General features: G+C 34.5%; 2 protein-coding genes and 1 pseudogene across 2 annotated transcripts; 2 read left to right on the top strand and 1 right to left on the bottom strand.

Moving 5' to 3' along the window:
* The window catches only part of LOC126966984 (protein yellow-like), a 37,964-nt pseudogene extending 34,964 nt beyond the window's left edge, over positions 1-3,000 (bottom strand).
* A 9,562-nt stretch (positions 3,001-12,562) lies between these two features.
* LOC126966820 (UPF0764 protein C16orf89 homolog) lies at positions 12,563-24,403 on the top strand. The gene is made up of 6 exons (XM_050811077.1): positions 12,563-12,758; positions 16,580-16,729; positions 20,008-20,160; positions 21,050-21,343; positions 22,095-22,264; positions 24,216-24,403. The coding sequence occupies exons 1-6, from the start codon at positions 12,563-12,565 to the stop codon at positions 24,360-24,362; spliced, it is 1,110 nt and encodes a 369-aa protein (XP_050667034.1). The 3' UTR covers positions 24,363-24,403.
* Positions 24,404-26,170: 1,767 nt separating this feature from the next.
* Positions 26,171-27,886, top strand: LOC126966821 (ATP synthase subunit O, mitochondrial-like). Its single transcript, XM_050811078.1, has 3 exons — positions 26,171-26,349; positions 26,705-26,896; positions 27,524-27,886. Exons 1-3 carry the CDS (start codon positions 26,253-26,255, stop codon positions 27,865-27,867), a joined length of 633 nt encoding a protein of 210 aa, XP_050667035.1. The 5' UTR covers positions 26,171-26,252; the 3' UTR covers positions 27,868-27,886.
* The last annotated feature ends 1 nt before the right edge of the window (position 27,887 follows it).

The following is a 27,887-nucleotide window of genomic DNA, read 5'->3' as shown; positions in this document are numbered from 1 at the left end:
AATATACCACTGATGCGACAGAGCCATAGTTCATGTTTACAACAAAATTCATTTAGTCTATCCAACACTTATCTAACACATAAAGTACCTCGTGCATTGAGAGCTATTACCGTTCTAAACAGCAGTCGGCGCGGATAACTCCGGCCTGGTTATAGTTGTTTCAAAATTATGCCCCGTTTCTTCGATATAAGCATTGAATGCCAATATAAATACCATCTTTGTGCTGCAGAAGAGGGCTATTCGCGCTATTTATGACTTAGGTTGTAAAGAATAAAAGGAGAAAATTTTTATGAGATAAACTGTTGCATCCCAATGTATTCTTGATAATGTTATGTTTGTTCAAAGGCGCATTAGCGAATTTGCTAGAAACTGTGTTAATCATAATGTTAATGTTAACACCAGGAATAAACATAAAGTTATTATATTTATATGTACATACATTCTGCAGCATATGCGGTTAAGAAAATTAGACAAACTGACATAGATATGGCGCGACTGGTATACTTTAGTTATTTTCATAGTATTATGTCCTATGGTATATTGTTATGGGGCAGTGCAGCCGATACCATCTTTGTGCTGCAGAAGAGGGCTATTCGCGCAGAAGAGGGCTATTCGCGCAGAAGAGGGCTATTATTTATAACCTAGGTCCTAAAGAATCATTGAGAGAAAAAATTTAAAAAGTTACATTTTGACTGTTGCTTCGCAATATATTTTTTATAATGTTCTATATGTTCATAAGCACATTGAGGAATTTTCTCGAAATTGTGATATAATATACATAATGTTAACACGGAGAATAAACATAAACTTGTTATGCCCACTACTGGGTTAAGTCGATGATGATTCCAGAAAATGTACAAAGCAAATGTGTTACAAAATTTAATAGAATTGTTAAAAACAATTGTGTGGGAAAGGTTACTATAGCATAAACGATTTTCTTAATGACACCACGGAATGGGAATAAGGCGAACACCCTCAGGCTCTTTAATTATAAATGTTTAATGTAAGATATCACATTGTAATCCATATTTTATATAAAAAAAAGCCCGCTGAGTTTCTTTTGCTCGTACATCTCAGGCAGTCTCTTTTGAATGGGTGGTAGTTTGTGACGTTCAATAAGTGATTTTGAATCCTATTTTGAATATAAATATTAGAATTAGAATTAGAATTTATACCTACTACTCACTTAAGTCACTCGGTCACTTTTACAACAAGATCCCAGAAAATGTACAAAATAAATGTGTTACGAAATTCTAAGGAATTGTTAAAAAATTGTTTTCGTTTGTGTGGTAAAGCTCATTATAATAGAAATGACTTTCTTAATGATACCTGAAGGAGATCATGCCTAGTGTAGGGACCAGATACTATGTAATATTATGCGATAAACTGTCTGTATATAAGAAATAAATAAATATGTTTAAAAATGAGGTTAGTTTATTAGAACGTACCAACAATGGTCATTTTGAACAAATTGGTTTGTTTCAATTGGAGAGTTTCTTTCGCCGTTTCTTTTCTCTTAGAGCGCCATTTGTTTTCGAAAATATAAATCATTATATAAAAGAGTGGCAATGAGTTTCTTACTACTTCTTCTCATTAGCTCAACGAAGTAGCGGTAGATTCAATAAGAAAACATATTTTTTTACATTCATTAGTGTCATTTCCGTGACCTACATGAATGAAGTGATTTTGATTTGATTTGAAACGGTGATAGTATAGTAATTCTTTTAGTTCAACCAATGAATATTAAGAAGATAGATGCCTTTTATGCCTTTTATTACGCAACTAGGAATGTATACACGGAGACTTTACCTTTTTCACATACTGGAGACTTTAACTTAGAGTAACTTTGTATTCCTACATACTATTAATAATTCATAGCCTCCTTAGCGTTATAACGACAGGTATAAACTATTAACTGTTAATTGGTATTTATACCTTAAGTGCTAACTTTAATTATAATAAAGGCTTTTATTCGGACTACAGATACACAATTATGTTTTGTAATACTACTGCACTGTTGTTTATTTAATTTATTTACACTTTAATAAAACGGCGCAAGCCAATTACAATATTAAAGTAAGAATTAATTACAAACTAAACATATTACACAAATGATAGTTAATAAATACAAAGTTTACTGTAAATAACTAACAAATATTTAACATCCAATTACCATTCATCCATTCCTCTCACAAAAACGCAAGCACTCTGTTAAAATCGTCTGCCATCCATCCGCAAATAAATCACAAGCAGGGTTGGCTTCGAGAAGCGCGTTGAGAGCAGAGAGAGACCTGAGTGAGAGATAGGTGAGTTGGTGCGAGCCACAGTACGATGTCTCGGACTCTCGAACAATCGAACAGTAATTGTCCGATACAAAGATTCTACATAGTTCAACATGCAAATTCGGCGCATCTACATATATCATCTCTGCGAACTCTGCACATAACTATGTATTTTACACATAAAATTTTTCTTGTATCTGGTGCTTCTTTACTTTGTGTAAATCCGTTTGCCATTTGGCAAAGGCCTTCTTCAACCATCTGCATTTTGGTCTATCTCTTGCTAACATCTTCGTCCCATAAATTTTTGTTGTCTACCTTTTTTATGAAAATAAGGGACAAGACTAGCAGGAAGTTCAGCTGATGGTAATTGATACGCCCTGCCAATTACAATGCAGTGTCGCTCAGGATTCTTGAAAAACCCCAAAAATTCTGAATGGCACTAAAACTGCGCTCGTCACCTTGAGACATAAGATATTAAGTCTCATTTGCCCAGTAATTTTACTAGCTACGGCGCCCTTCATACCAAAACACAGTAATACTTACCCATTACTTCTTCACAGCAGAAATAGGCGCCGTTGTGGTACCCATAATCTAGCCGGAATCCTGTGCAAAGGAGCCTCCCACTACCTCCTTTTCCTTTTACTTTCTCTTGCGTACTTGGGTTCTGTAATTATTTTACTCCAATTGTTCTTTCCTCTGAACATGTGACCACTTCCATTTTAGCCTTTTTATTTTTAAGTTTACGCCATGATAACTTTAACTGCGAAATATCAGTAATGAAGCAATAAATATTAATTGTAAAGTCGATCCATATGAATTTCTTTAAGATCCTAAGACAAGGCTGTTTTTTTAAATTCATTTTAGAGGCATTCCTAACAGTAGGTTTCCACGGAAGACCAGCGTTGTGGATTCTTTCGAAACCACAACTATGCTGAGTAGGAGGCCCATTGGCGTCATTAGATCATAATTAGAATAGTATAACTTTTAAGAATCAGAATGTAAAATGATGTCAATAAACATTTTTTCTTTCTTTCTTTCTTTCAACAGCTGCAAAATGCTCTCGCAGAGTTTTGAATCCACAACCAGTAGCTGAGAACTGGGCTGGTCAATGTTACGGGCTCGCTATTGTGACCACAAATAAGAAAGTTAGTTTGTTGGGGATTAGGATTACAAATGATTGTATGGTTCCACTCACCTCATGCTAAGTGATCACCGAAGCTCATATTTTCCTGCAACAAGAGGCACAGGAGTTGAAGGCGATGGTTGCAAGTTAAGAAGTGACTTGCCTTACTGAGCATTTCAGACGAGACGAGAACGACGTCCAGCTGATGGTAATTGATAGGTAATTGATACGCCCTGCCCATAACAAAGTAGTGCCGCTCAGGATGATTGAAAAACCCAAAAATTCTGAGCGGCACTACAACTGCGCTCGTCACCTTGAGATATTAGATGTTAAGTCTCATTTGCCCAGTAATTTCACTAGCTACGGCGCCCTTCAGATTGTTACACAGTAATGTTTATACATTATTGCTTCACGGCAGAAATAGGCGCCGTTGTGGTACCCAAAATCTAGCCGGCACCCTGTGCAAAGGAGCCTACTGGTAAAGCTATTTGACCTTCTCTTCAAAGATTTAAATCGCTCGATATTAACGCCCAGTATGCAAATATAGACTGTGACAGTGTTCTGTGAACGCAAATTTAGTAAATCTACCCAATTCCAGATTTTAAATAACACAGACTAAAATTTAAGAAATTTATTAAAGTCCCAGCCCCTGTTCAGGCATTATCTATAAATAAATTTAAATGTTTTATTAAAAAATGGCTCTGTCGTAAATCCTATTACTTCACAGCTGAATATCTAAGTGATCGGAAAGCCTGGGACTAGATTATGATTATTTTATAGCGATAGAACTGTACAATATTGTATATTTTTATTGAAAAGAGCGCAAAAAAAGAGAGCTGGCTCTTGCGCCTCTTCTTGACTCTCAGATTTTGCGCCATTTGTTTCCGAAGCTGTAGTAGTATCTAGTATATTAGAAATGACATCAAAAAGAATTCTAAAGAATCAATTTTCGAGATAATAAATGCCTTTTAAATACAAGTTTGTTCCGGTTCACGTCGACGCTATCCTGAGATATGTTCACGGCAGGTGTAATAAGTATATTAATATTCAGAAAAATAGCATATGCTTAGGTAAAGCACGCAGCCTTGCTGGTTACCAGTGTTTATGGGTTTTGGGTGGATTACAACCTTGATGCTCCGATCAGATGCCAAAAAACTGATGACCCATTTGAATAAGTATTGGGAAAGCCCATAGCAATGTAGTTTTGAAAGTAGCTCTTTTTGTGACCTTAGCGGTAAATTGACTATGTATTATAATTATTATATAATATCTAAATGTGTCGCGACATTGACCCGTGGGGCCCAGAAACGCAGAGAGTGTACAAAATGACGACAAAAGACGACGAAGGTAGAGGTCCCGGGTTCGAATCCCGGTAGGTGCAAGCATTTATATGATGAATATGGATGTTTGTTTCCGAGTCATGGATGTTTAAATGTATTTATGTATGTTTAAGTAAGTATATTGTATTAAATATATCATTGTCTTGTAACCCATAACACAGGCTATATATGCTTAACTTGGAGCAATTTGTGTAAAAAGTGTGTCAATATTATATTCAATTTGAACCAGTAGCTTAAGAATTATAACTAGTCAAAGTACTATCTACGTGCCTCAGTAGGACTCCTGGAAACGGTCCTTTGGTCAACGGATCAACTTTGCTATCCAAAGCGGAAATGCTGCCATTAATCTTGGTTCACTTCCCCATAGTGACAGTTTCAAGTTCATTTTGTCAATATAATAAGCATTGTTTTGTTTTTAATAAACATTTTATATGTCAACATTTTGTTAAATCGATGGCTCCTACGTATATAGTCGTATGTTTGATATGCAAACTTTTCAGGACAGAGCTTTAAAGATGTTATCTTGGATCGTATCGTTGAATTTATATCTTTTGTTTTGAAATGTACAATATGCATAGATAACATAGGAGTTCACAATATGAAGTGGGAATGAAATACTAATTATTTGTAGTTTTTTAAATATTGCAGTTACGACAGTTTACACCGGATATGCATATGGTAAAGGAATAGTATGTCATACTTACGATTTTTTACGCCTGGTTGAAATTTTATTGAAATATCGTATATAAATCTTACGGTAGTTTACAATGATCTTATTTAAATAAATTTAGACGTAACATACACATGCTATGATTTACTTCGTACATAGTATTTTATTTTGATATTGTAAGTAATGATTAGGTTTTAAAATTGTATTTATAATTATAATAATCTTAAAATTTGTCAGCTGGATATTAAGTATCATAATTCAATAGTTAAAATAAGATTGTAAAAAACAGTGGGAGGCTCCTTTGCACAGGATGCCAGCTAGTTATGGGTGGTGAAGCAGTAATTTGTAAACAGTACTGTGTTTTGATCTGTGTGGCGCCGTAGCTAATGATATTACCGGGCAAATGAGAATTAACATCTTATGTCTCAAGGTGACGGGCGCAATTGTAGTAGTAATTGGTAGCTGCTCAGAATATTGGGGTTTTTCAAGAATTCTGCAAGCGGCACTACATAGTAATGGTTCGGGCGTATCAATTATCATCAGCTGAACGTACTGCTCGTCTCGTCCTTTATTTTCATAAAAAACAGTCAAGTGTACTTTGTAATATTTATTTTGAAGAGAACGTTTCTCATACAATAATAGTTAGTGACCAAAAATAACATTCGATCATTTTATTTTCTATGAATATAACTAGAATAAAAACAATTATAGGTCAAAAAGAAAACAAATATTTTTTGTGTAAATGTCATCTTTAACAAACTAATAAAAATTTCTTTTATTTTTATATAATTACTATTAGTTTTCTTTAATCACAGTAATAATATGGTGATAATATGATAATATAGTATAAAAGCTTAATGTTAATACTAGATATTCTACCAATAGAGTGCTAGTCTTACAATTTAGCATCACATTTTTATATAATAGTCTTTATATTAAACATTTATTATACGTTTTTTACTAACAGTATTTTATATATATTTAATAGGAGAGATCTAGTAGTTAAATTGAGTTAAATTTAGTTTGTAGGTGTCTGCAAAAGTAGTAAGAACTATAGAAGAGCACATGTATGTTTATTTACTATCACACAATAATCAAAAACATAATTTAAGGATTTCTTGTACTTAGGATAATCAAGACTTAAAGAGATCGAGTAAGTTTTAATGAGGATCAATCGGTATTTCATATAAACCTAAGAGAACATATAAATATCTTAGTCTGAATCCATTTCTTAAGTATTTCTAAAGGTTGAAGTTTTTACTGGAAGGCCGGAATAACACCGCTAGCACTAATCAAATAAGTTTTTTGCTAGAGCTATCGGAAATACATTATTGTAAAGTGGCTTTACTGAAATGTTGATTTGCTGTCGGCGCCAGATATTAATTTTTCTCACAAGTACCATATACTCCTTCAATTGTTCATTCAAATCATATTTATACAGAATATAATTAGGTTCTCCAGCAAGTATTTTCAATCTCGTAATCTTAGTCCACCGAACAGTATCACCCTGTAAATTATTTCCCTTATTTTACCTTGTAGGGTCTATCATCTGTTTTATCCCACCGGACAAATGTAAACCATTCAAAACGAGTTTAAATATTCATTTATTTTTTAAATTCTCCTCTAATGAATGCACGCTGTTTCCTTCTTGCTGATTGTGTCTTTCTCTTGAAAGGTATTTTTACTGTATACTGTATACTTTTCTGCCAAAATCATATTATGCAGCGATCATGCGGTTCCAATTTTGGCCATTACAGTTGTGTGAGAAAAACCGAAACTCCACTGTCCCACCTTGCATACCATTTGCTACAAAATCCGTTAAACAACTAGCCACTTCGTTTGCTCCTCTTTTTCCTTCACCCACAAGATCAAATACGGTAAAATTAGTAGTCTCTAACTTTCGTTTATAATAAAAGACACTAATTAACCCACAGGGCGAGATTGAAACTTTTTGAAAATCAAACGTGGCTGCTATAATTTTGCCTTCAGATGATATTGCCTCTTTTTTGTCTGCTGTTTTTAGCGCCCGTCGGATGATTTATTAGAAATATGAATTTTATGACCTCACGTTATTTATTTGTGGTAATTATAAGCGTGGGTTTATGGCATATGTCACATTAGTAATTTTTTGAAATAAAGAAACTCAATTTCAAACAAAGGATTGAACCGAAAGTTTCAATCACCATCTAAATACATTTTGATGTGTCTTTTCTTATACAGTGAGTTATTTAATGAATGATAACACTTTTCTTAACGCCATCTATAACTATGCGGGGGTGGTTTTCGTTCTTACTCCGATCATCATACATCATTTTCTAAAGTTCCACTTGATAAGTTGGTTTTACTTATTGTGGTATACACGAATTGCTCATTAATCCCAAGTGTCACTAGATACTGCTTTTTACACACGTGAAGTATTGACTATGGTATTGTTTTCACAATCAGGAAAAGGTAATTTACATTGAATTGTGTATTTACGACGAAATTCAATATGGATATAAACGCTCCTCTTAAGATTTTGACTTAAGTTGACACAGTGCTGTATTTGCTTGAGGTGCTGAATAGCAGGAAAAAACGGAATGCTGGGACAGCGGTTCTTGTAAAGCAATAGCTTCGATAAAGTACGGACAAAAATTCGTTAGTGCAATCAGTAATGATTAATAGAGCAGCTAGGAGAAGAAGAAGGTGTTACGCTATTATTTACAGCCGTATTATTTTGTGCTGATGTACCTTCTAGGTGCTACCTATTCGATGAATGTAACGATAACGATGTAATAATGTCGAATGATTCTTCATCGTAAATCAGAGTATAACAATCACCACACAATATTTACAAAAAAAAATAAAAAAAATAAATAATACCTAAATTAACACTAACATCGTATTATCATAAATAGTTAGACACATCAATAATGGTGGAGTCCATCATGCTAAATTTTCACCCAAAAGTTCAGAAAGGACTGTAAGTTCAATAAGGTCGGCAAAGGTTGGAAATGGAGGGTCTGAAACAAAAGAAAATCGACACCATTATTTTTATAGAGTCCCATGTATACTATCGTATTGCTAGTTACGATAAGAGATAAAGCAACGTAAATTATGTTAAGTTATAAATACGATAGTAAAGACTCTTATGCGAACAAAGTAAAAAAGTGTAAATTATTTGAATTACATACGATATAATTTTAGAAGATAAAAACAACGGACATAATCGTAAGTGATATTAACCATAGTCTTACTTGATTTGATTGATAAGTATTACTAAAAACGGTATTTTTGTAATCTACGAGTAAAAATCATATAAAACGTTAAAAATACTTATCCAATAGTCTGTTTCCAGTGTTATTGTTTGAAATGCAGTGATCCTCTTCAGTTTTATGTACAACGTCACAAACATTCAAGGCATTTCAGACCGATCCACAAGCAATATCATAGGGTTTTTATGCTCGGGAATATTTTATAATATTCGACTTTCTCAATGCTAAATGCTCAATGTAAAACCAATCAATAATTGTCACATCAAATTAAATAAAAATTTGTGATTAGAGCATGTGCAAGTTCAACGTATTAACCGGTAAGTGATACATACGATACGCAGCGCTTCACCTCATCCGCACACTCCTCCCGCGTTAAGTATAGCCAGAGTAAATACAATCAGTTACGCCGCATGGAAAAACAACATACAATAGAAAACTAAAACATAAAAGCCTTATTCTTTATTATTTGATTTTGAAATTTACACAGTTTATAGTTCTCATTTAGTTCATTAAGAAAATACAAAAAAGTAAAAATGGCAGTTTTGTGGGTTACGATTATTTACGTAGGAGCCATCGATAATGCTTGAAGCTGGGTAAAATGAGTGGCAATGATTTTCTTGCCAATTTTAATTTTATTCTCCCAATAAAAACTCAACTTACTAAAATGGCAATATTAAATTTCGAATTTATTTGAAACTGGCAAATGTTCATTTATTATATAAATTATTTTTAGAGTTAAATCGTTTCTTGTCCATTGCAACATTACACTATTTTTCTAAAATATAATATTTTTCCTAAAATAAATGTAGCCTAAGTTACTCCTTAGTACATCAGCTACCTGCCCATAATAGTACCGTCAAACTCGGTCCAGCCATTTCAGAGATTAGCCGGAACAAACAGCTTGTAAAAAATGTTATTTTGGTGTATGTGCCGTATATTCATATACATGTAGTAAGAAACGGTCATTGCAATGTTACATACAGACACTCCAATTTTATTTATATGTATAGATGCACCAGTGAGTCGTTCTCTTTTTAAATTCATTACAAAGCTGACACAATTAAGAATGAGTCATCGTGGTCAATATTAACTCATCCGTTGTTGCTTAGCTAATTAAATCTTCATGCTCTATTTTTCAAATTACAAATTACACTCTTATAAAAGAGTATCATATTATAGGTCTGACTCTCCAAAACGATTCTGTCATGAAAATGATGAAGGGCCTAGTCAGTATATGGGAGAAGAGGGGAAGTATATTTCCAAGGCATTTATTAAAGAGTAACGCATACCTTCCGCCTTCATGACCAGAGCAGTTCTGAGGCTGTTAAGTTTGCTATGTAGAAATTCCCATTATTGTTGAAATACAATTTCTAGCTCAGAAAGTATATATATACTTACTATACTACGACTACATCAAATTAAAACTATCATTACGTGGAAGCGTACCAAGAATACTGGCAGCATTACCGCGTTGGATAGCAAGGCTGATCCGTTGACCGAAATAGCTGCCAGCGCTTGGGTTTCCAGTAGCCTTATTGAAGCGCGTAGATAGTATTTTGAACATTCTCCGCGCCTCTGGGCCCCACGGGCCAAGTGTCTCGACAACCAAACGGCACAAAGATGTATGACTCACTAAGACCAACATATTTGCGACGCTTGCTGTCTTCGGCAGTCGAAGCAGCAGCCCCAGCAACAACTGACGTAACTTGGACATGAGAAGGAGCCAGAGTGTCGACGCAGGTCGCGTCCCACACCAGCACCCTTCCCCGTGCCCAAGCCACCAGCGTCATTCTATCAGGAACTTACTTACTTATAATATAAACATATTCATTTTGACATGGGGAGAATCTGATAAATATCCCAGCCTCATCTTCTTAATCATTAAATAACAAAATTGCTTATCCTAATACAATACTATATAGTTTAAGGTGGCCTGCGCAGAACCAGTCAAGAACCATGAATTGTTCTCTTCTATATTCTGCTACACTACAGTAACTCTTCTTTCTCAAAGAATCTTTAATATATTCCATAGATTTGTGTTCATTGAGACCTAGTATACTGACTCGTATTGTAAAACTAGCTGACCCAGCTAACCTTGTATTGCCATATAAAGTAATTAAAAAAAAATTGGGGTATAAAAAATAGATGCAACCGATTCTCAGACCTACCAAATATATTGTACTACAATTATTGTATTCGATTCCCATCTTGCAATCCTATAGCGGACTTGTGGATGGAACAGAATAATATAAAAATCGCGATACAAAAATAGTTGTAGATAGTAGAAAAAAAATTAATTGAAGTTGTTTGTACTTTTGAAGGCTGGATCATAATAAAATAAAAATAAAAAATTTGTCAAAAAAATTAAAATATATTTAGGGGTGGATTTATCATTTAGGGGTATGAAAAATAGATGTTGGCCGATGCACAGACCTATCCGAAATGCACACAAAACTTCATACAAATCGGTTCCGCCGTTTCGGAGGACTTTGGTAACAAACACTGGAATACGAGAATTTTATATATTAGATTGAATACTAAGGCTTAAAAAGGATCCTTTAACCCTGGCTTATACGCGGCACGTACAGTTTATGTTTCATTATTGAATTCAATGAATTCAAATCACAATTTTTCTTGAATTCACTTGTGATGTCTTCCTCTAACATACCTACATTATATTCATGTAAATATTGTATGCATTATTGAAGCTGATTTGTTTTTTATTAAAAGTTTACACTAATATTTACGATATGCAGTCAGTATGATAAATAATCAATAATTATAATAAGGAAATCACATAGAAACGAACCGCTACGGTTGCTTGCTTCAACGAAAATCCACCATTTTTTTATATGCTTATCGCTCAAGTTGAACCAAAGACATCGTTAGATTTCTCCGAAGCACGCTCACTCATCCATCGCGGACTGCATGTCATTATGTTGCCAATCACTGTTATTTTAGATGGTAAGATAATTATAATCATTAAGGGCTTAGTAATTTCTTTAACTCAAACACCAGTTACCAGTTGCTCCTTTGCACAGGATGCCGGCTAGATTATGGGTACCACAACGGCGCCTATTTCTGCCGTGAAGCAGTAATGTGTAAACATTACTGTGTTTCGGTCTGAAGGGCGCCGTAGCTAGTGAAATTACTGGGCAAACGAGACTTCGGCGCATGTCACTTCACACACCAGTGCCCTTCCCCGTATCCAAGCCACCAGGGTCATTCCATCAGGACGATTGCCATCGCGGCGGGTTATAGTACCGTTTGGCTCTAAAACTGCTGGTATATTAATAGCGACAAATGCTCTGCGGATGACTTTTATTAATGCTGTGTAATTTAATAATGTGTTTCCGGGACGATACGACATGGGTACCTTCAAAAAAAACGCGTACACCTTCCTTCAAGACCGGCAACGCTCCTGATTCCTCTCGTGTTGCAAGAGATTGTGGGCGGCGGTGATCACTCAACACCAGGTGACACGTACGCTAGTTTGTCCTCCTTTTCCAAAAAAAAAAAAATGCTGGCACGACGACTGATACGGCCTGCCGATTTTAGGCAGGATGGCCCGTGACGCCCAAGAGCATCTACTCACACGCCAAATTGGCATTGATGTGGTTATTTTTTTTAATTATTATTAATTTTAATTGCTTATATGTTTCTATTCATGACAGTAAACTTCCTGAAGTAAGGAACCATTTATAAAGCAAGTCTTGATTTCTCGATAAGCCGGTTTTCTTTGTTCCTGGTCTAGCCATCATTAGGTAAGCCAGTCTTAATTGTAACAACTATATTACGTTGACGATATAACACTAATAGGCCGCAGCTATTGAACCCAATCACCTCAATTACGATCAGTAATTTCACTCCATAAATGGTCAGTTCATTTCAAAATGCTTGGAAAATATATCGTTTTGTTAATTCCGATCAGCGCTTATGGGATATATCCGTACTTTGATACTCAAGACTTTATCTACAATGTTCCGAAGGTGTATAGAATATCTTTAACTTTGGATAAGCTTCTTGGGTATTATGAAAAGAAGCCTTCGAAGGATCCCGAATGGCACATCGCACTTGGGTTGGCGAGAGGTAAGATCGGAATAAATAAATAAAAATTAGAATCCTTACTAATATTATAAATGTCAATGTGAACCGATTTTGATGAACTTTAGTACAGCGATACACTTGAGTTTGGAAAAGGACATAGGCTACCGCGAATTTTATCGCGAATAGAAAGCTTTGAGGGATTTAAACAGGGGTGGATGTTTGTATGGATGATTGTCATTATCGAATTTGACACCATGATACTTTGTATTTAAGCACTTGATAAGAAATAGAGAATTACGATGCAGTGCCGCTCAGGATTCCTCAAAAACCCCAAAAATTCTGAGCGGTACTACAACTGCGCTTGTCACCTTGAGACATCAGATTATAAGTCCCATTTGCCCAGTAATTTCACTAGCTACGGCGCCCTTCAGACCGAAACACAGCAATTCTTACACATTACTGCTTCACGGTAGAAATAAGAAATTGTATGTGTATTATTTGAAAAGAAGTATGTTAAAAGGTCAATATACCACGCTGACGTAGTCGCGGGTAAAAGCTAGTAGAATATAAATATTTACCATAGGTAGTGACAGTAACATAACACATTGCAACAACACTTGCTAAGCATCATGAAGCTGCATCAGTTCGTAAACGGGCTTTCACATAGGGAGAAGAACTGATAAGGAACTCCCACCTTTTTTAAATCATAGAATAACATATCTAAGAAAAGAATACCATATCTGCTTAATAGTTTGCCAGACGACATCCGACGGGAACCAAACAAAAATAAATTTAAAAAACTATTGAATCGATATTTATTGTTGCAGTAACATTTGTAAAATACGCTTTAAGATTTATTTTATGAGACTCGCTCGATCCTGTAGAAAAACTGTGTAAACAGTTTTACAGGACTTTGTATTATTTTAAGAAGAAACTGTATGTTTATAAATAAATAAATAACAAAATTGCCCTACTTAATACAATACTATATAATTTAGTTGGCCTGCGCAGAACCAGACAAGAACTATGCATTTATATAATCTGCTGTATAGTAGTAAGGATTCTTTTTAAAAGAAGCTTTAATATATTTCTTTAATTTGTGCTCAGTGAGTCCTAGTATATATTCTGGTATTTTATTGTGAAATTGAACACCAAGAATGCTGAAATGGTTTGGACACGTGGAGCGAATGAGTGAAGAAAGAATGACGCATCAAATATATAAGGCAAGTGGGTGTGGGCAAGTCGGTCGCGGCAGACCTCGTAGAACATTCGTCGACCAAATTGGGGACGTTTTGAGAAAAGGAGAGGTCCGAAGCACCCGCAACCGGCGAGTTTGTATGAAAAGAGTAAAGAATGTAGAGGAAGCGCGTGAGGTTTGTAAGGATAGAAGCAAGTGGTATTCTATTGTCTCTGCCTACCCCGACGGGAACAAGGCGTGAGTGTATGAATGAATACAAAGACCTATGAAGGAGCCCTTAACCCTGGATATTTTATACGGAACGTAGAGTTTATTCTTTCTTCAAGAATTAAAAGAATTCAAAGCAAAATCAAGTCATGGTCTAGCAATTATTAATTCTAATGTATCTTCATAAATAAACACATCACGATTTGTTTAGATTAAGTAAAAGTTCAAGGATGAAAAACATTTAATAAAAAATAAAAATCTTTCTTTATTAATAATTTGTTATGTTTTTAAAGTGATAACCCTCACTTCTAGGATTAATTACACAAATAAAACTGAATATAAAATTTTATGAACGATGCTGGACTCGAATCTGCGACCTCTCGCGTTCCGTGCGAGCGCTCTTTCCAACTGAGCCAACCGTTCGAGTGACGTATCGTTTATAAAATCTTGTATGCTTTGTTCAAATCTCAGGTTGTGGCTTCACCTACAGGATCTACTTTACAATTGATAACCTGCTCAATCCAAATATTTGCATATTAGGAAATTGACTTGAAATATCGCTCTTGCTAATCTAAACAATTTGTTATGTTTTTAAAGTGATAGCCCTCACTTGTGGGATTAATTACACAAATAAAACTAAAAATTAAATTTTATCAACGATGCGTTACTCGAATCTGCGACATCTCGCAGGTTCCAAATTCATAAAATTTTGTTTTCAGTTTTATTTTTATATTTCTTTATTGGCATATGAGTATTCACGACTAAGTAACTTTAACATTGCCAGAAATCTTTTACAATTTTTTCAAAGATCTAATCTCAAACATTATTAGGACATTGTTATTACCCTCAATCAATGTTAATGATAATATTATGACCATGGCTAGGCCTTTGTATGCGAAACATAACTTAGCCAAATTTTGCAAGAGAAATAAACGCAACATCATAGAAGTTTGTCAACATCGGCCTGTAGGATAATGATCTTAATGTATCGCTGGAATTCTTGTTACGTTCAATTACATTGATGCTAAAGATGATGTTGATTTATCGTCCTTACTCACGCAGTACCAATTAACAGTCTTTATACTATATAATGGATTGCAAAGCTGAAATCATATGAGGTAATTACTATAAAACATACATATAGCACGGACGAGTAAAAAAATAAGGACTACGTGTTACCTTACATAACAGTGAGGCACTAAAACGGGTAAATACATAGCCCCACGCATACACTTACACTAATACAAGCCGATCAGCCGCCGTTATGAGATTTGCCATCGTCTGTGACAGATCAGTTTCCGTCGTCATATTTTAAAAACGCCGTCGTGCGTTGTGAAAAAGTGTATAAACAATAATATAAAAGTATTTGCGGATATATGATTATTTAAGGGAGAAAAAATTGTGTTACTAGTAAATCCCGTAACCGCACACACACTAGCATAAAGGTGCTTCACTTCACACAGCGCGGAGTACTTATTTTTTTACTAGCGGACTATCACGGATGACATATAGGCATATTTCTATGCTATTTCAAAACTTATGGGCTATTCTCTTGTACAAGAAAAAATGTATAAAAATAAATGTATTTTTTTCCCACTTTGATGGAAAGCTGACTTTTAGTCCCTGGTACGAGGGAGAAAAGTGGCCGATTCTCTCCGAGCAAGACGACTTTTGTCCCTCGTACCAGGGACTAAAAGCTAGCTTTTCGTCCAGGTGGAAAAAAATATCGTATACGCGCCAAGAGAAATAAGTAGGACATTGCCACCCGCGGAATATTGACACCCGAGCCGAAGGCGAGCGTGACAATCATGGGAGAATGACCTACTTTTCTCCCTGGGTTAATACTATTTTCGGTAAATTTATTGCACTCTATTAACTTCTATAATATGGCTAAAAAGACATTATTTGTTATATAAAAATATTTTTTATTTATAATAGCTTATAAAATGCTCACAGAATACCTTTATTTATTTACGTTGTGTGTGGATGACGCAGTTACTGTACTCAATAACTTTTGTATTAATTTACATTTACTTTTATGACTTACTCGTGTAAGGCAATGACTATTTGATGTTTGAGTGTGTTTGTTGCATAATTTTACGAATTATGTTGTAATTGAAATGATTTGTAAATCGATGGAAATGTAAATCTTGATATAAAAGAGGGGCAATGAGATTTTTTCTACTTCTTCTCATTAGCTCAATCCTTTACGAAGTAGCGGTAGATTCAATAAGAAAAATATTTTTTTAACATTCATTAGTGTCATTTCCGTGACCTAAATGAATAAAGTGATTTTGATTTGATTTGATTTTGTGATGTTGGCAAATCTACTTTTAAATGTGATTTACGAAGATTACGAATTAAACTCATTAGTTCGACCCTTAATTATAATTTTCTACTACTAATATTCCTTTTAATTCAAGTAAAATTAACAAATTATACTATTGCGTGTTTTAAGGCCAATTAGAATATGTAATAAATGAATTAGATGCATCAGTGCCAAATAAGCTGAAGGAGAATCTGCAGAATATAACGAGACGAATGGATCGTATTCGAAACAAAACTGACTCTGGAACATTAGTGTACCGAAGCAAAGACTATAAATATGGTATGTTGAATTATACATTTTCATCTATTGCCGCATGACTAAAAGGTTAGAAACAACTACTTAGTTATGATTTAATTAAACCAATAAATTATCTTTTGATTGTTAGAACCGTTTTCCCAATTGCAATCGCCTGCCGCCGAATTCTACCTTTGCACAAAACGCCACAAGTTAGGATATCCCCACCATCTGGATGAGATCCACCATGGATGATCCTTCACAGTGCGGTTTTCAAGGAGCTTTCTTCCACGTACAGGAGAGCTGTGGCATGAGCTTCCTTATGCGGTGTTTCCGGGACGATACGACACGGGTTCCTTCAAATAAGGCGTGTACACCTTCCTTACGTTTCTCTTTCATTTCCATAAAAAAAAATGAAGCTATACACAAGGACGACACGACATGGCATACACTTATGTGCCGGATAGGTGGTTTTTATCTTTATAACCATAGTCGAATTGATATTGAATTATTTTTATATTAAAAGTGGTAGGTTTTTGCAGGTGAAGCACTAAAAATTTGCTAAATTGTTAACTTCATTTGATTATTATTGCATTGAAGTTTCACAGAAGTTGATCGCCTAAACACTGTTTTAAGCTACGGAAATTTATTACACAATAAAATCACATAATGGGCATTCGTGGTCATTTTTAATCAAATAATATACTTTGTCATTGCTATTGCTATAAGATAATCATAATGGCACAGCCATTATCATAATATCACAGCCTGGGACTAGCTGTCCGATCACTTAGATTTTCGGTTGTAGAGTAGTAGGATTTACGATAGAGCCACTTTTTAATAAAACTATATAATATAATAATAATGGCTGAACAGTGGCTGGGACTTTATTATAAAAGTGTATACATTTACCCTTAAAGCTATCATGTATCGTATGAAGCCAAGCAATATTTCTAGTGTTATAATAATGAAAATTACTATTAAGAGCAAAAAGGTGACGATTTTTGTGAACGTATATTAAATTGTCATAAATTTAATTTATACCTCCACGCGCTCCCGAAGTAAAGGTTCTTGACAGATTGACGGATGGACGGAAAATAAAGTGATCCTAAAGGGTTCCGTTTTTCCTTTTAAGGTACGGAACCATAAAAGTATTCAAATTGAACTTAAAATAAAACCTATATGCTCACTTAGAGACTAGATCAAGGCTACATTTCAAAACCAGAGTGATACATTCTCAATTTAGATGAATAGAATTTCTTAATACACGGATACTTAGCTAACTCTAAAAATAATTTAATAATTTCACAAAATTTTAAGACTTTTATGGTTTTGCTCATGGATGCCTATTTCGAGTGCTTGTATTTCATTTGCAATTTACGTGTGTTAATTTCTGATACTTGAGTATTAAGGACAGTAGCGGCTACAGAATGGGGCTTGTTTTCAAGTTTCTATATCTTTATTATTGATAGAAAATTTTAATAAAAAGAATCGACTTCAAAAACACTATTCCAAAACAATTGATATAATATCCTCTAAAAAGTATAAAATTCTTGCGGCTTTTTACACAATATATTTAATTAATCTAATTCTACTTACGACTACAGTTTTGGAATCGGTATCCTCCCGCCGCGACCCGCTCTTGCCTCTCGCCTCCTCACGACTCAAGCACATCTCACCTATAACTATGTATGTAGCTATAAACCTACCTTGGCTGAAACCGACTCCAAAAATAATTTATTAATTTCACAAAATTTTAAGACTTTTATGGTTTTGCTCATGGATGCCACTATCAGATCTGGACCAAATGGGACCACACGGAAAGCACCAGCTTTCAAATAAAAAAAGAATTATCAAAATCACCAATTACAAAAATGTTCAACTGTGGTAGCGAACAGGAGCGGCAGGGATCAAGTGTGTCGCTTTGACGATTTTCAAAAATGGGATGGATGGGACGAGCGTACGGGTCACCTGGTGTTAAGTGATCACCGCCACCCACATTCTCTTGCAACACCAGAGGAATTACAAGAGCGTTGCCGGCTTTTAAGGAAGATGTACGCGCTTTTTTTGAAGGTACCCATGTCGTATCGTCCCGGAAACACCGCACAAGGAAGCTCATTCCACAGCTTAGTAGTACGAGGAAGAAAGCTCCTTGAAAACCGCACTGTGGAGGACCGCCAGACATCCAGATGGTGGGGATGATATCCTAACTTGTGGCGTGTCGTGCGAAGGTGGAACTGCAGTCACACTCCCATTTCCGGCCTATTGTGCACGTGCTTCTTGTCGCATTGTCCTGGTAAGACAGCACAAGGATGCTCATTCAACAAGTTGGTCGCACCATTTAGAAATTTCGACGAAAATAAAACTGTGGACAACACACATCCAGATGGTAAGAATGATATTCAACTTTGTGACGTGCCGTGCGAAGGTGGAATTCGGTAAGCCGTTAATTGAGTAATTTTGAAGTGATAAGTTCTTACAGGAGGGTAAACATGCGAAAGTGGTATGCAGGCTCCTCCTCTCTCACTCTAACCACTTGTTACTTTTATACAAAAAAAAAATATTGAATTAGGCGTTACTTTGCGGAAATCCATAATTATACAAATTATTTAAGTTTTCTTTAGTATTAATTCCGCCAATATTTGTCTTTAAAACAATTCGACATGTGTTTCGCCTCTACACGAGGCACCAGTGGTGCCAGATTTTGGCGAGACAACACGTCCTGAGGATGCCTCGTGTAGAGGCGAAACACGTTTCAAATTGTTTTAAAGACAAATATTGGCGGAATTAACACTAAAGAAAACTTAAATAATTTGTATACTTTTATACAATTAAATAATGATACTAATAATTTACATACACAAAATTCTAATGTAGATATTCAAGAATTGTGACTAAGAATAAAATACATTTTATAATCAATTAAAAAATCGCTGGGCGAATTTTAAAAGGAAGGAACGTTGGTCGAAAAATAAGTAGCCATAAATCATCTAGGATAAATTTCGTATCGAATGGTGGTAGTAGTTTCATGTTGATACGATCAGTGGTTTAGGCGTGATTGAGCCTCAAACAAAGACCATTTTCACTATATATATATTACATTATTATTAGTTAAACTTTTCCTTCATCATATTAATAATAATATGCTTACATAAAATTTATGTAACAACCTAAGCATTTCTCGATTTAAACAATTTTAATATTAAATAGTTCAACTTTAGTATAGATTACTTTAAGTAATCACTTTTGTCGGAGATCCCGAGACGCACACGGTTCTTTTAGTTTTTGATATGAAACCATTAATGTTAACCTATTTCAATCAGTTGCCAAGGCAATATTTGAGAACATGGATGTACTTGCGTCTGTTATGGAGCCTCTCACACTGGGGACTATGGGAACTCAGAAGCCGTTTCGATTTGATTTCGAACAATATGTTCAAGAAGCTCGGACTAAAATGCCCAGTCGAAAGGCAGCAGGTAAATGTATATTTAATATAATTACTATTGTTTAATTTATAAGTAAATCCTACTACTATTATAAATGTTAATGTCTTGTTCTGGTTTGCGCAGTCTGGTCAGACTTGTTGAAATAAAAAGAAGGACTCCGTGTCACCTTACATAGCAGTGAGGCACCGACACAAGCCGATAAACGTGTAAATACATAGCCCCACGCATACTTACACTAATACAAGCCGATCGGCAGCTATTATGAGATTTGCCATCGTCTGTGACAGATCAGTTTGCGTCGCAATAAAATATTTTAAAAATGCCGTCGTGCGTTGTGAAAAAGTGTAAGAATAATAATATAAAAGTATTTGTGGATATATGATTATTTAAGGGTGAAAAAATTGTGTGTCTGGTATACCCCGTAACCGCACACACACTAGCATAAAGGTGCTTCACTTGCTAATATCACGGCGCGGAGTCCTTCTTTTTTTACTAGTCCGTGCTTAATAATTGAGATTTTCTAACAAATAAATTATATATTTGGGAAACAAAATTTTAATGGTAGCTCAAGTAAGCACGAAAAAGGTGTCAGTGCCAACATGGTACCAACGATAGCACGCGACTACTAGATTACGTACAGGTTACTTTTATGGATTTTTTTATTATTATTATTTATTTGCTATTCAAGTGGTTGGTACAAATTTGGACTTACAATAGCTTAAAGTATTTAACTATTACCAATAGCATGCAAACTTGGTCAATGTCAAAAATTTTATTACAATATAATATATAAATGTTAAATAGCTCTACTTAATGTGGCCATTTTAGCACCACGCTGTATAAAGCATCTGATTAGCTCACGTCCACACGAAAATAACTCTTCTATCAAAGCAAAATGTAACTTAAAATATTTTGACAGACGCCTGTATGATGCAGCTGTTGATATCAGCAATGGAAACACAGACAACACAGACCGACGGTTCTTGTGAACTGAGCCCGGAATGCAGCAGCCAAATAATGCAGGGTTCAGGCTTGGCCTTTCAACAGACCAGTAGGGTGAGAGCCCTAATATTGGCCCGTATATTCGACTGCATGGAAGGTGTCGATCTAGCAGCAAACATTTACAAGTTGTGCATTCAGATCTACAAAGAGACAAAATCTCTTGAGGCTTGGAATCACCCACCTGGGACAAAAACCTTGTTTATGCAACAAAGTGAGTATACTTTTATAATACCGTACTTAAGGCGACACTAAATGCCGGCGACCTTGAGCGATATGAGTTCACGGCTCCTATGTAACAAAGCCAATATTTTCAAAATTCTTAGGCCGAAAATATAACATTTTAACAGGCGCAAACTGCTTAATTGCTTACAATTCTCATTATTGATTACTAATCTGAATAAATGTACCTACATAAAAAAGTAAAATCTATAAGAACAACTTTTATGATAGTAGTATACTAAACAAATGCATGATGCCGAGAAAAAACTTGTTTAATTGCAAAGAAAATTGGTAGTTCATAATAGCTTTAGAGTGCTAACTTTAACCAACAATAAGCATTAGCAACCTACAAGTAAGACTTAAGGGTATGTGTAACAGGATAAAGTAGTGTTCACAGCTCCAAATCCTATATTATCACCACAAAACTTGTCTAAAAACACCTTGTTTGCATGTTTTTTGTTTACCCTTCGCCAGATGCCTTCCGCGTTCTGGATCTTGACACGACAAACTATATATGTATACCTTCCTTGAGTTTCAACGAATGTATTACAAAAGATTTCATTGAGATCAGCTGAATTGTTTAGGAATTATTAGGGAACATACAAACATACATTCTCTTTTATATATATATAGATTTTACTTTATTACTAGAATTCCGTCAGCCATTCATTATTAGCCGGAACAAACAGACAGATTGACCGAAAGATAACGATCTTAGGAATTGATTTTTCTGCTAATTTCAGTTAACTATTGCGCTTCACAAGGCTACGGAGAATTCATAAAGCCACGTTGGATGAACAAAATAATATCTTGGCAGGAGCCCAAAGGTTGCTTCGCAGATGATCGCCAACTATTTCTCAGACTTACTGGATTTGTGGGTCCGGAAGCTCCAGCAGCAAAAACTGATAGAGAGGTGTGCTAAACATTTTTGTAAATAAGTAATATCAATGTAAATTTTGTTGCCAATTTTGCAAAACTGTCTTTGAAGCTTTATCTGCCTTAATTTCTGTATATTATTCCTCAAAAGTGGGTTTTTGTGGGAACATTACTTCCAATATTTTTCATAAAATTGAATGATAAACAAAACAAAAGAAAACACCTTATATTTGCCGATAGTGACGAAAAATAAACAGAGAGAATTTTAGGATTTCAAAATAAAATTTGAATAATAACATGTGCTATATTTTGACAGAATAATAAAGCAATTTACCATAGAATTTATTATCCCACTTACGTTAGTTACTACAGTATGCATCTATGGTATTTGTTATTTTAGATACGCAGATCTAGGTGTTGTTAGAGAGCGACATCTATTATCGATTTGTAAGATAACTTCAATATGACCATTTATTGAGTGCGAGGTTTGGTGTGAAGTAATCTTACCGGTAACCAAGTTATAACTATAACAATATGAAAGTAGGTATACATCCCTACTCTATAATATCATATGTAAGTGTGTCTGTGCTATAACATATTCAAGGATCTCAAGATATTAAAGTATATGTATGAATCCAAGTGTGTCTTTAAGGCGACACTAAATGCCAGCGACCTTGAGCGATGTGAGTTCACGGCTGCCGGCCCGCCATCTATGTAATAAAGTCAAAATTTTCAAAATTCTTGCGTGGAAATCAGTTTATATGCTTACAATCCTCGTTATTCACTACTAATCTGAATAAATGAACCTACACAAAAAAGTACAAGCTATAAGAATAACTTTTCTGAGAGAAATACCAAAAAATGCGTCATGCCAATAAACTTGTTTAACTTCAAAGAAATGTGGTAGTTCAAAAAGGCTCGGCAGTGTTAACTATAACCAACAGCAAGTATTAGCAACCTACAAATAAGACTTAAGGATATGTGTAACAGGATTAAATAGTGTTCATAGCTCAAAATGCTATACTTTCACAAAACTTGTCTAAAAACACCATGTTTGCGTGTTTTCTGCTTAAGGCGAAGACGCCTTAACTCTTTTTTTTAATAATTTGATGAATTGAAATTGTTTTTCATCATTTTACTTGTTATTAAATCTAGTTTCTATAATAAAATCAGTATTTTTATTTGTGTATAATAACTAATTGCATACTAAAACTGTCCGTACTGTCGAGACCATGTAATGTATATAAAATAAAATAAGATCCTACCATGTAAATATAAAATTAAAATTAAATCGTGAGTTTCCAAAATGTCAACAATCATATACTTTACTTACTGAACAGCCGAAAGACGACGATCGATCCCTGCTACCCTTTCCAACCTATTCCAGCGATCTGACTAGATCATCGGTCCATCTTGTGGAGGGCCTATCAACTTTCGCTTATAGCCATTCCAAACCCGGGGATTCTTAGCATCTCCTATCCCGTCGCTTATTAATTGTCTGCTAGCGTGGCCAGTATGAACAGGCCGCAGGATAATGGGGGCCGGATAGTGTCAGTCATTAATTTTGGGTTATTTGCCATAATCGCTATGCTCTGCAGATGGGTTGGCGATCGTAGTAACAATAAGAATAAGTATAATTTATTTAAATCGATCTTTTTACATATGCATTGTCATTAAATTACAATAAGTTTCAATATTTTACAAGCTTATATATATGACTACATTGTGATTGTCATTGAATCGCCACACAAGTCGGAGACTGTATCGTAGGATCAAATAGAGCTATGATTAACAGTAAATCATTTAACTTGGTGATCATCATTGGCATATGATAATGATCTTATTAGTGGATGATAATGAGCTCTCGGAAAGATGCTGTTGCCTATTCTTAGTTCTTTGTATCCCTTACAACACCCACGGGAGGAGATAGTGTGGCGCTATTCTGGTGCGAATAATTTCAATAATAATATACAACATATTAATTGCAGGAAGAATATAAAATAAAGAAGGTGGCTGCATCAGAAGGAGGCTCATGTAATTCACTTTCCTCAGCCATGGCACTCAGCTCTCTCGTCATATATATCCGGGCGCTGTTGGAAACTGATCAAGCATTTCAATACGATGTATTAACATAGGTCTAACATATACTTAATTATATTACTTAACTTAAAATAAAACATATACAAACTGGTATCGGACTATCATTTCTGTTCTATCACAGGTATTTAAGTTAGACATTCCTCATAATTTGTACAATTTGATTTTGGAACAGGATGAAGTGTTTATAGTATATAATTAAAGATATTTAATTAAGAATATTTAGGTACTGATAAATTATAAAGTAAAATAAAATAAACCTAAAATTAGTAATATGTTTATATACACATATTTAAATATATGATGTTTTATTATATGACTGCAGGAGTGATTAACCTTTTCTTAATTCCATTTCAATTATTAAATTTTTCAAATATTCTGGATAACAATGATAGAAATTTTAATAATCTTCGTGATGTTTGGTTTGCTGTTATATTAGTGTAAATTTGTAATGTTTTAAATAGATATATATAAAAAAAAAAGCTAGTTACGCAGGCCCAACTCGGCTAAATCTGCATACGTTGCCACCCCGTACCCCGACCTAGTGCTGATTGTGCACCCATTGTCTTTTAGATTTCTTTAGTTTAGTTACGATATTGTTTAAATAGTCTTGTTCCAATTTATCTGTGAGTAACATTAAATATTGTTAAATAAAAGTGCTTTTTAAAAACTTAATTCCCGACGCCCGATACATAACAAGTTTTATGAAAATTTTTAAGATAAAAAATATTAAATATTTGCATTTAATATTTAATATTAATTAATACTTCCTCAAGAATCCGATTCAGAATAAGATAGTTTAATGTAATTAAAAAATAAATTTCCTCGATAGAAAAAAAATCATCAAAGTATACGTTTTTACTGTTTTCAGCAAGGCTACAATTATTATATATTTGTTAAATATCACTTTTCTTTTATTTATAGAAGTTATAATTAGTTTATCCAAAAATCGTTTCATTTTCGTTCTCACATATTAGATTATTTTCAGAAACCCCAACCTAACTTTGTAACTAACTGTTACCTATAATATTAAAAGCCCTACATATCTAAAATCACACTAAGGTAAATGTCCCTTATTTCAGCTTCTTAAGACTCTACTTTTCGCTACCTTAAGATTTTCTAAATATATTGCTAAATATGATTTCAGTGTGAAAGCTTTGGTGTGATGAATATTAGTAATTTGCCAGTAAATCAATGCATGAATTATGTAGCTTTAGTTTCAATTTTTTTAACCGTATCTCGTGATCAAATTTGACTCTGCTTTAAATTTTGAGAACAAAATAGAGCTCCTTGTTTCAAATTATTGTTTTTTGGTAATTTCCGCAATCATATTATATAGATTATTATTTTTAAATAAAATTAAATATATAAAAATAAACCAAATAAATCAAATGTTGATAATTATTACCTGTAAGAATTTGCCTCAAAAATGTAAATCAGGACATCCTCGAACTCATAATAAAATGATTATAGTAAACGAAACATATGTACCGAATTAAGCTCATAATAAATTTATTTCTTTTAATTCACATTTAAATATTACATAAGTACATAATCAACAAAAGTGTACCTATATTATTCCTTGGATTTATTAGTGAAACAAACTCACAGCTATTACAATATAAATAAACTCATGAGATGATTTTGCGGCTGAGATATTTTTTTACTCGCGAAATAATATACTAGTACGAACTAGGAGACTAATGATAATATACAGAGAAAGACAAACTAGAGTTCATAATAAACTTTTATGTTGCGTAATTTTAATGTGACGTAATATAATATATAATATAGTACTCAAATTGTAGTGGTTAAATTCTCTTTGACTCAAATGTCATTCAAGACAACACCTTAACAATTTACTACAAGAAATTATTTTCATTTAAAAGTGTATGATTTCGATTGAACTATACTTTAAGTAAGTGAATATGCTATTTTTTGTTCAATGGCATTTAGCAGGTCGTGCAATTGTCAGATCTATGTGTTCGGCTGCAACCTCAACAAGACCACCTATTTCTGTTTTCGGTAAGTTTTTATTAATCTTTTCCAATGGGATTTTACAGTACGCATATCTGTCTTATCTATATTTTGCTTATTTCTTCCTTTCTATATTCCTTTCTTATTCAAACTAAAAATCAACGCACTTTACAATTATTAGAATGATTCTTGCAATTGTCTTTACAGAAAAAAGTTTAACGTTACGCTACCGTGAATCTTTCTTTCTTTTCTATTACTCAAACTCGACTAGCTTACATACCTTTTGGCCACCAATTCCTGGCAAATTATACTATTTCAAAGTCCACATAGTTTAATTAATTATATGATTAGTTTGTCTTCAGATCAGCGGTTTTGTTTATTAATTTTATTATTTCTCATAAAGGAATCGAGGGCCGTTACGTCTCCGCTCTGTACAGCGCGGCATTACAGATGAAGCAAATAGAACAGGTCGAGAAACATCTCCAAGACATGCAGAAGTCACTCGGAAAACCAGGCGTTGTAGACTTTATTGAAAGCAGCATGATGTCAGCGATGGAAAAAGCTAAGCTTTTAAAGACAATCGCAGAAGAAGCCGGTATTAATTTAGTAACACTGTACTTGAAATTCAACAACATTTAGACATTTCCTTAAATTTTGGATATGTTTAAAAAGCCGGCCCTCATTCTGGGGCTCTACAAAGCAGAGGTCTGACTACAATTAATGGAGTGTTGCTGTCGTCTCTGGTCTATCATATCCCAATATGAGCTCGAACTGTTTGACCGCGTGCAATGCACGAATTGTCAGTCATCCAGTGTTCTGTGCCAGATGTCTTGGCATTGCGTAGAGACCTCATTTTATTATGTGTCTTCTACTGCAATTATCACAGGGAGTGTTCTCAAGAGCGGTTTGATCTGCTTCTTGCCGCTGAATTCCAGCTTCGTACGACACGCCACAAATTAGGATATTATCCCCACCATGTGGATGTCTGGCGTTCCTCCACAATGTGGTCTCCAAGGATCTTTCTTCCACGTACAACCAAACAGTAGAATGAGCTTTCTTGTGCGGTGTTTCCAGAACGATACGACAAGAGTACCTTCCATAAAAGTTCGTACACTTTTCTAATGGACCGGAAATGCTCCTGTGATGCCTCGGTATTGCAATGAAAATATCCTGCAATTCTTTCATCGATAGAAAAATAATATAAAATACTCTTTGCTTGAAGGTATGCCTCCTGCTGCAGTAAATTTTTTACAAGTAGTAGCTGAAAACGGTCGATTGAAAATGCTTAAGAAGATGATAACATTGTTTTTAACAGTCATGGTAGCTCATAGAAATGAAGCCTTATGTGAGATCATTACCGCAAAACCTCTCGATGAAGCCACAAGAAAAACTCTCGTTGACGCTTTAAAGAATTTGGTGGAAGGTGGGAAAAAAATTCAACTCACTGAAAAAGTAGAGCCTTCTATTATAGGTGGCCTAATTATTGGCATTGAGGATAAACATATTGATATGAGCATTGCAAGGAAAGTGCAAATGTATACGGATATATTGAAACAATCCGTCTGATTTGAAATAAAATATAATGA

This window comes from Leptidea sinapis, chromosome 11 (assembly GCF_905404315.1).
Source record: "Leptidea sinapis chromosome 11, ilLepSina1.1, whole genome shotgun sequence".
Lineage (NCBI taxonomy): Eukaryota > Metazoa > Arthropoda > Insecta > Lepidoptera > Pieridae > Leptidea > Leptidea sinapis.
The sequence above is the reverse complement of the archived record's forward strand: the minus strand, read 5'-3'. Positions and strand labels throughout refer to the sequence as shown.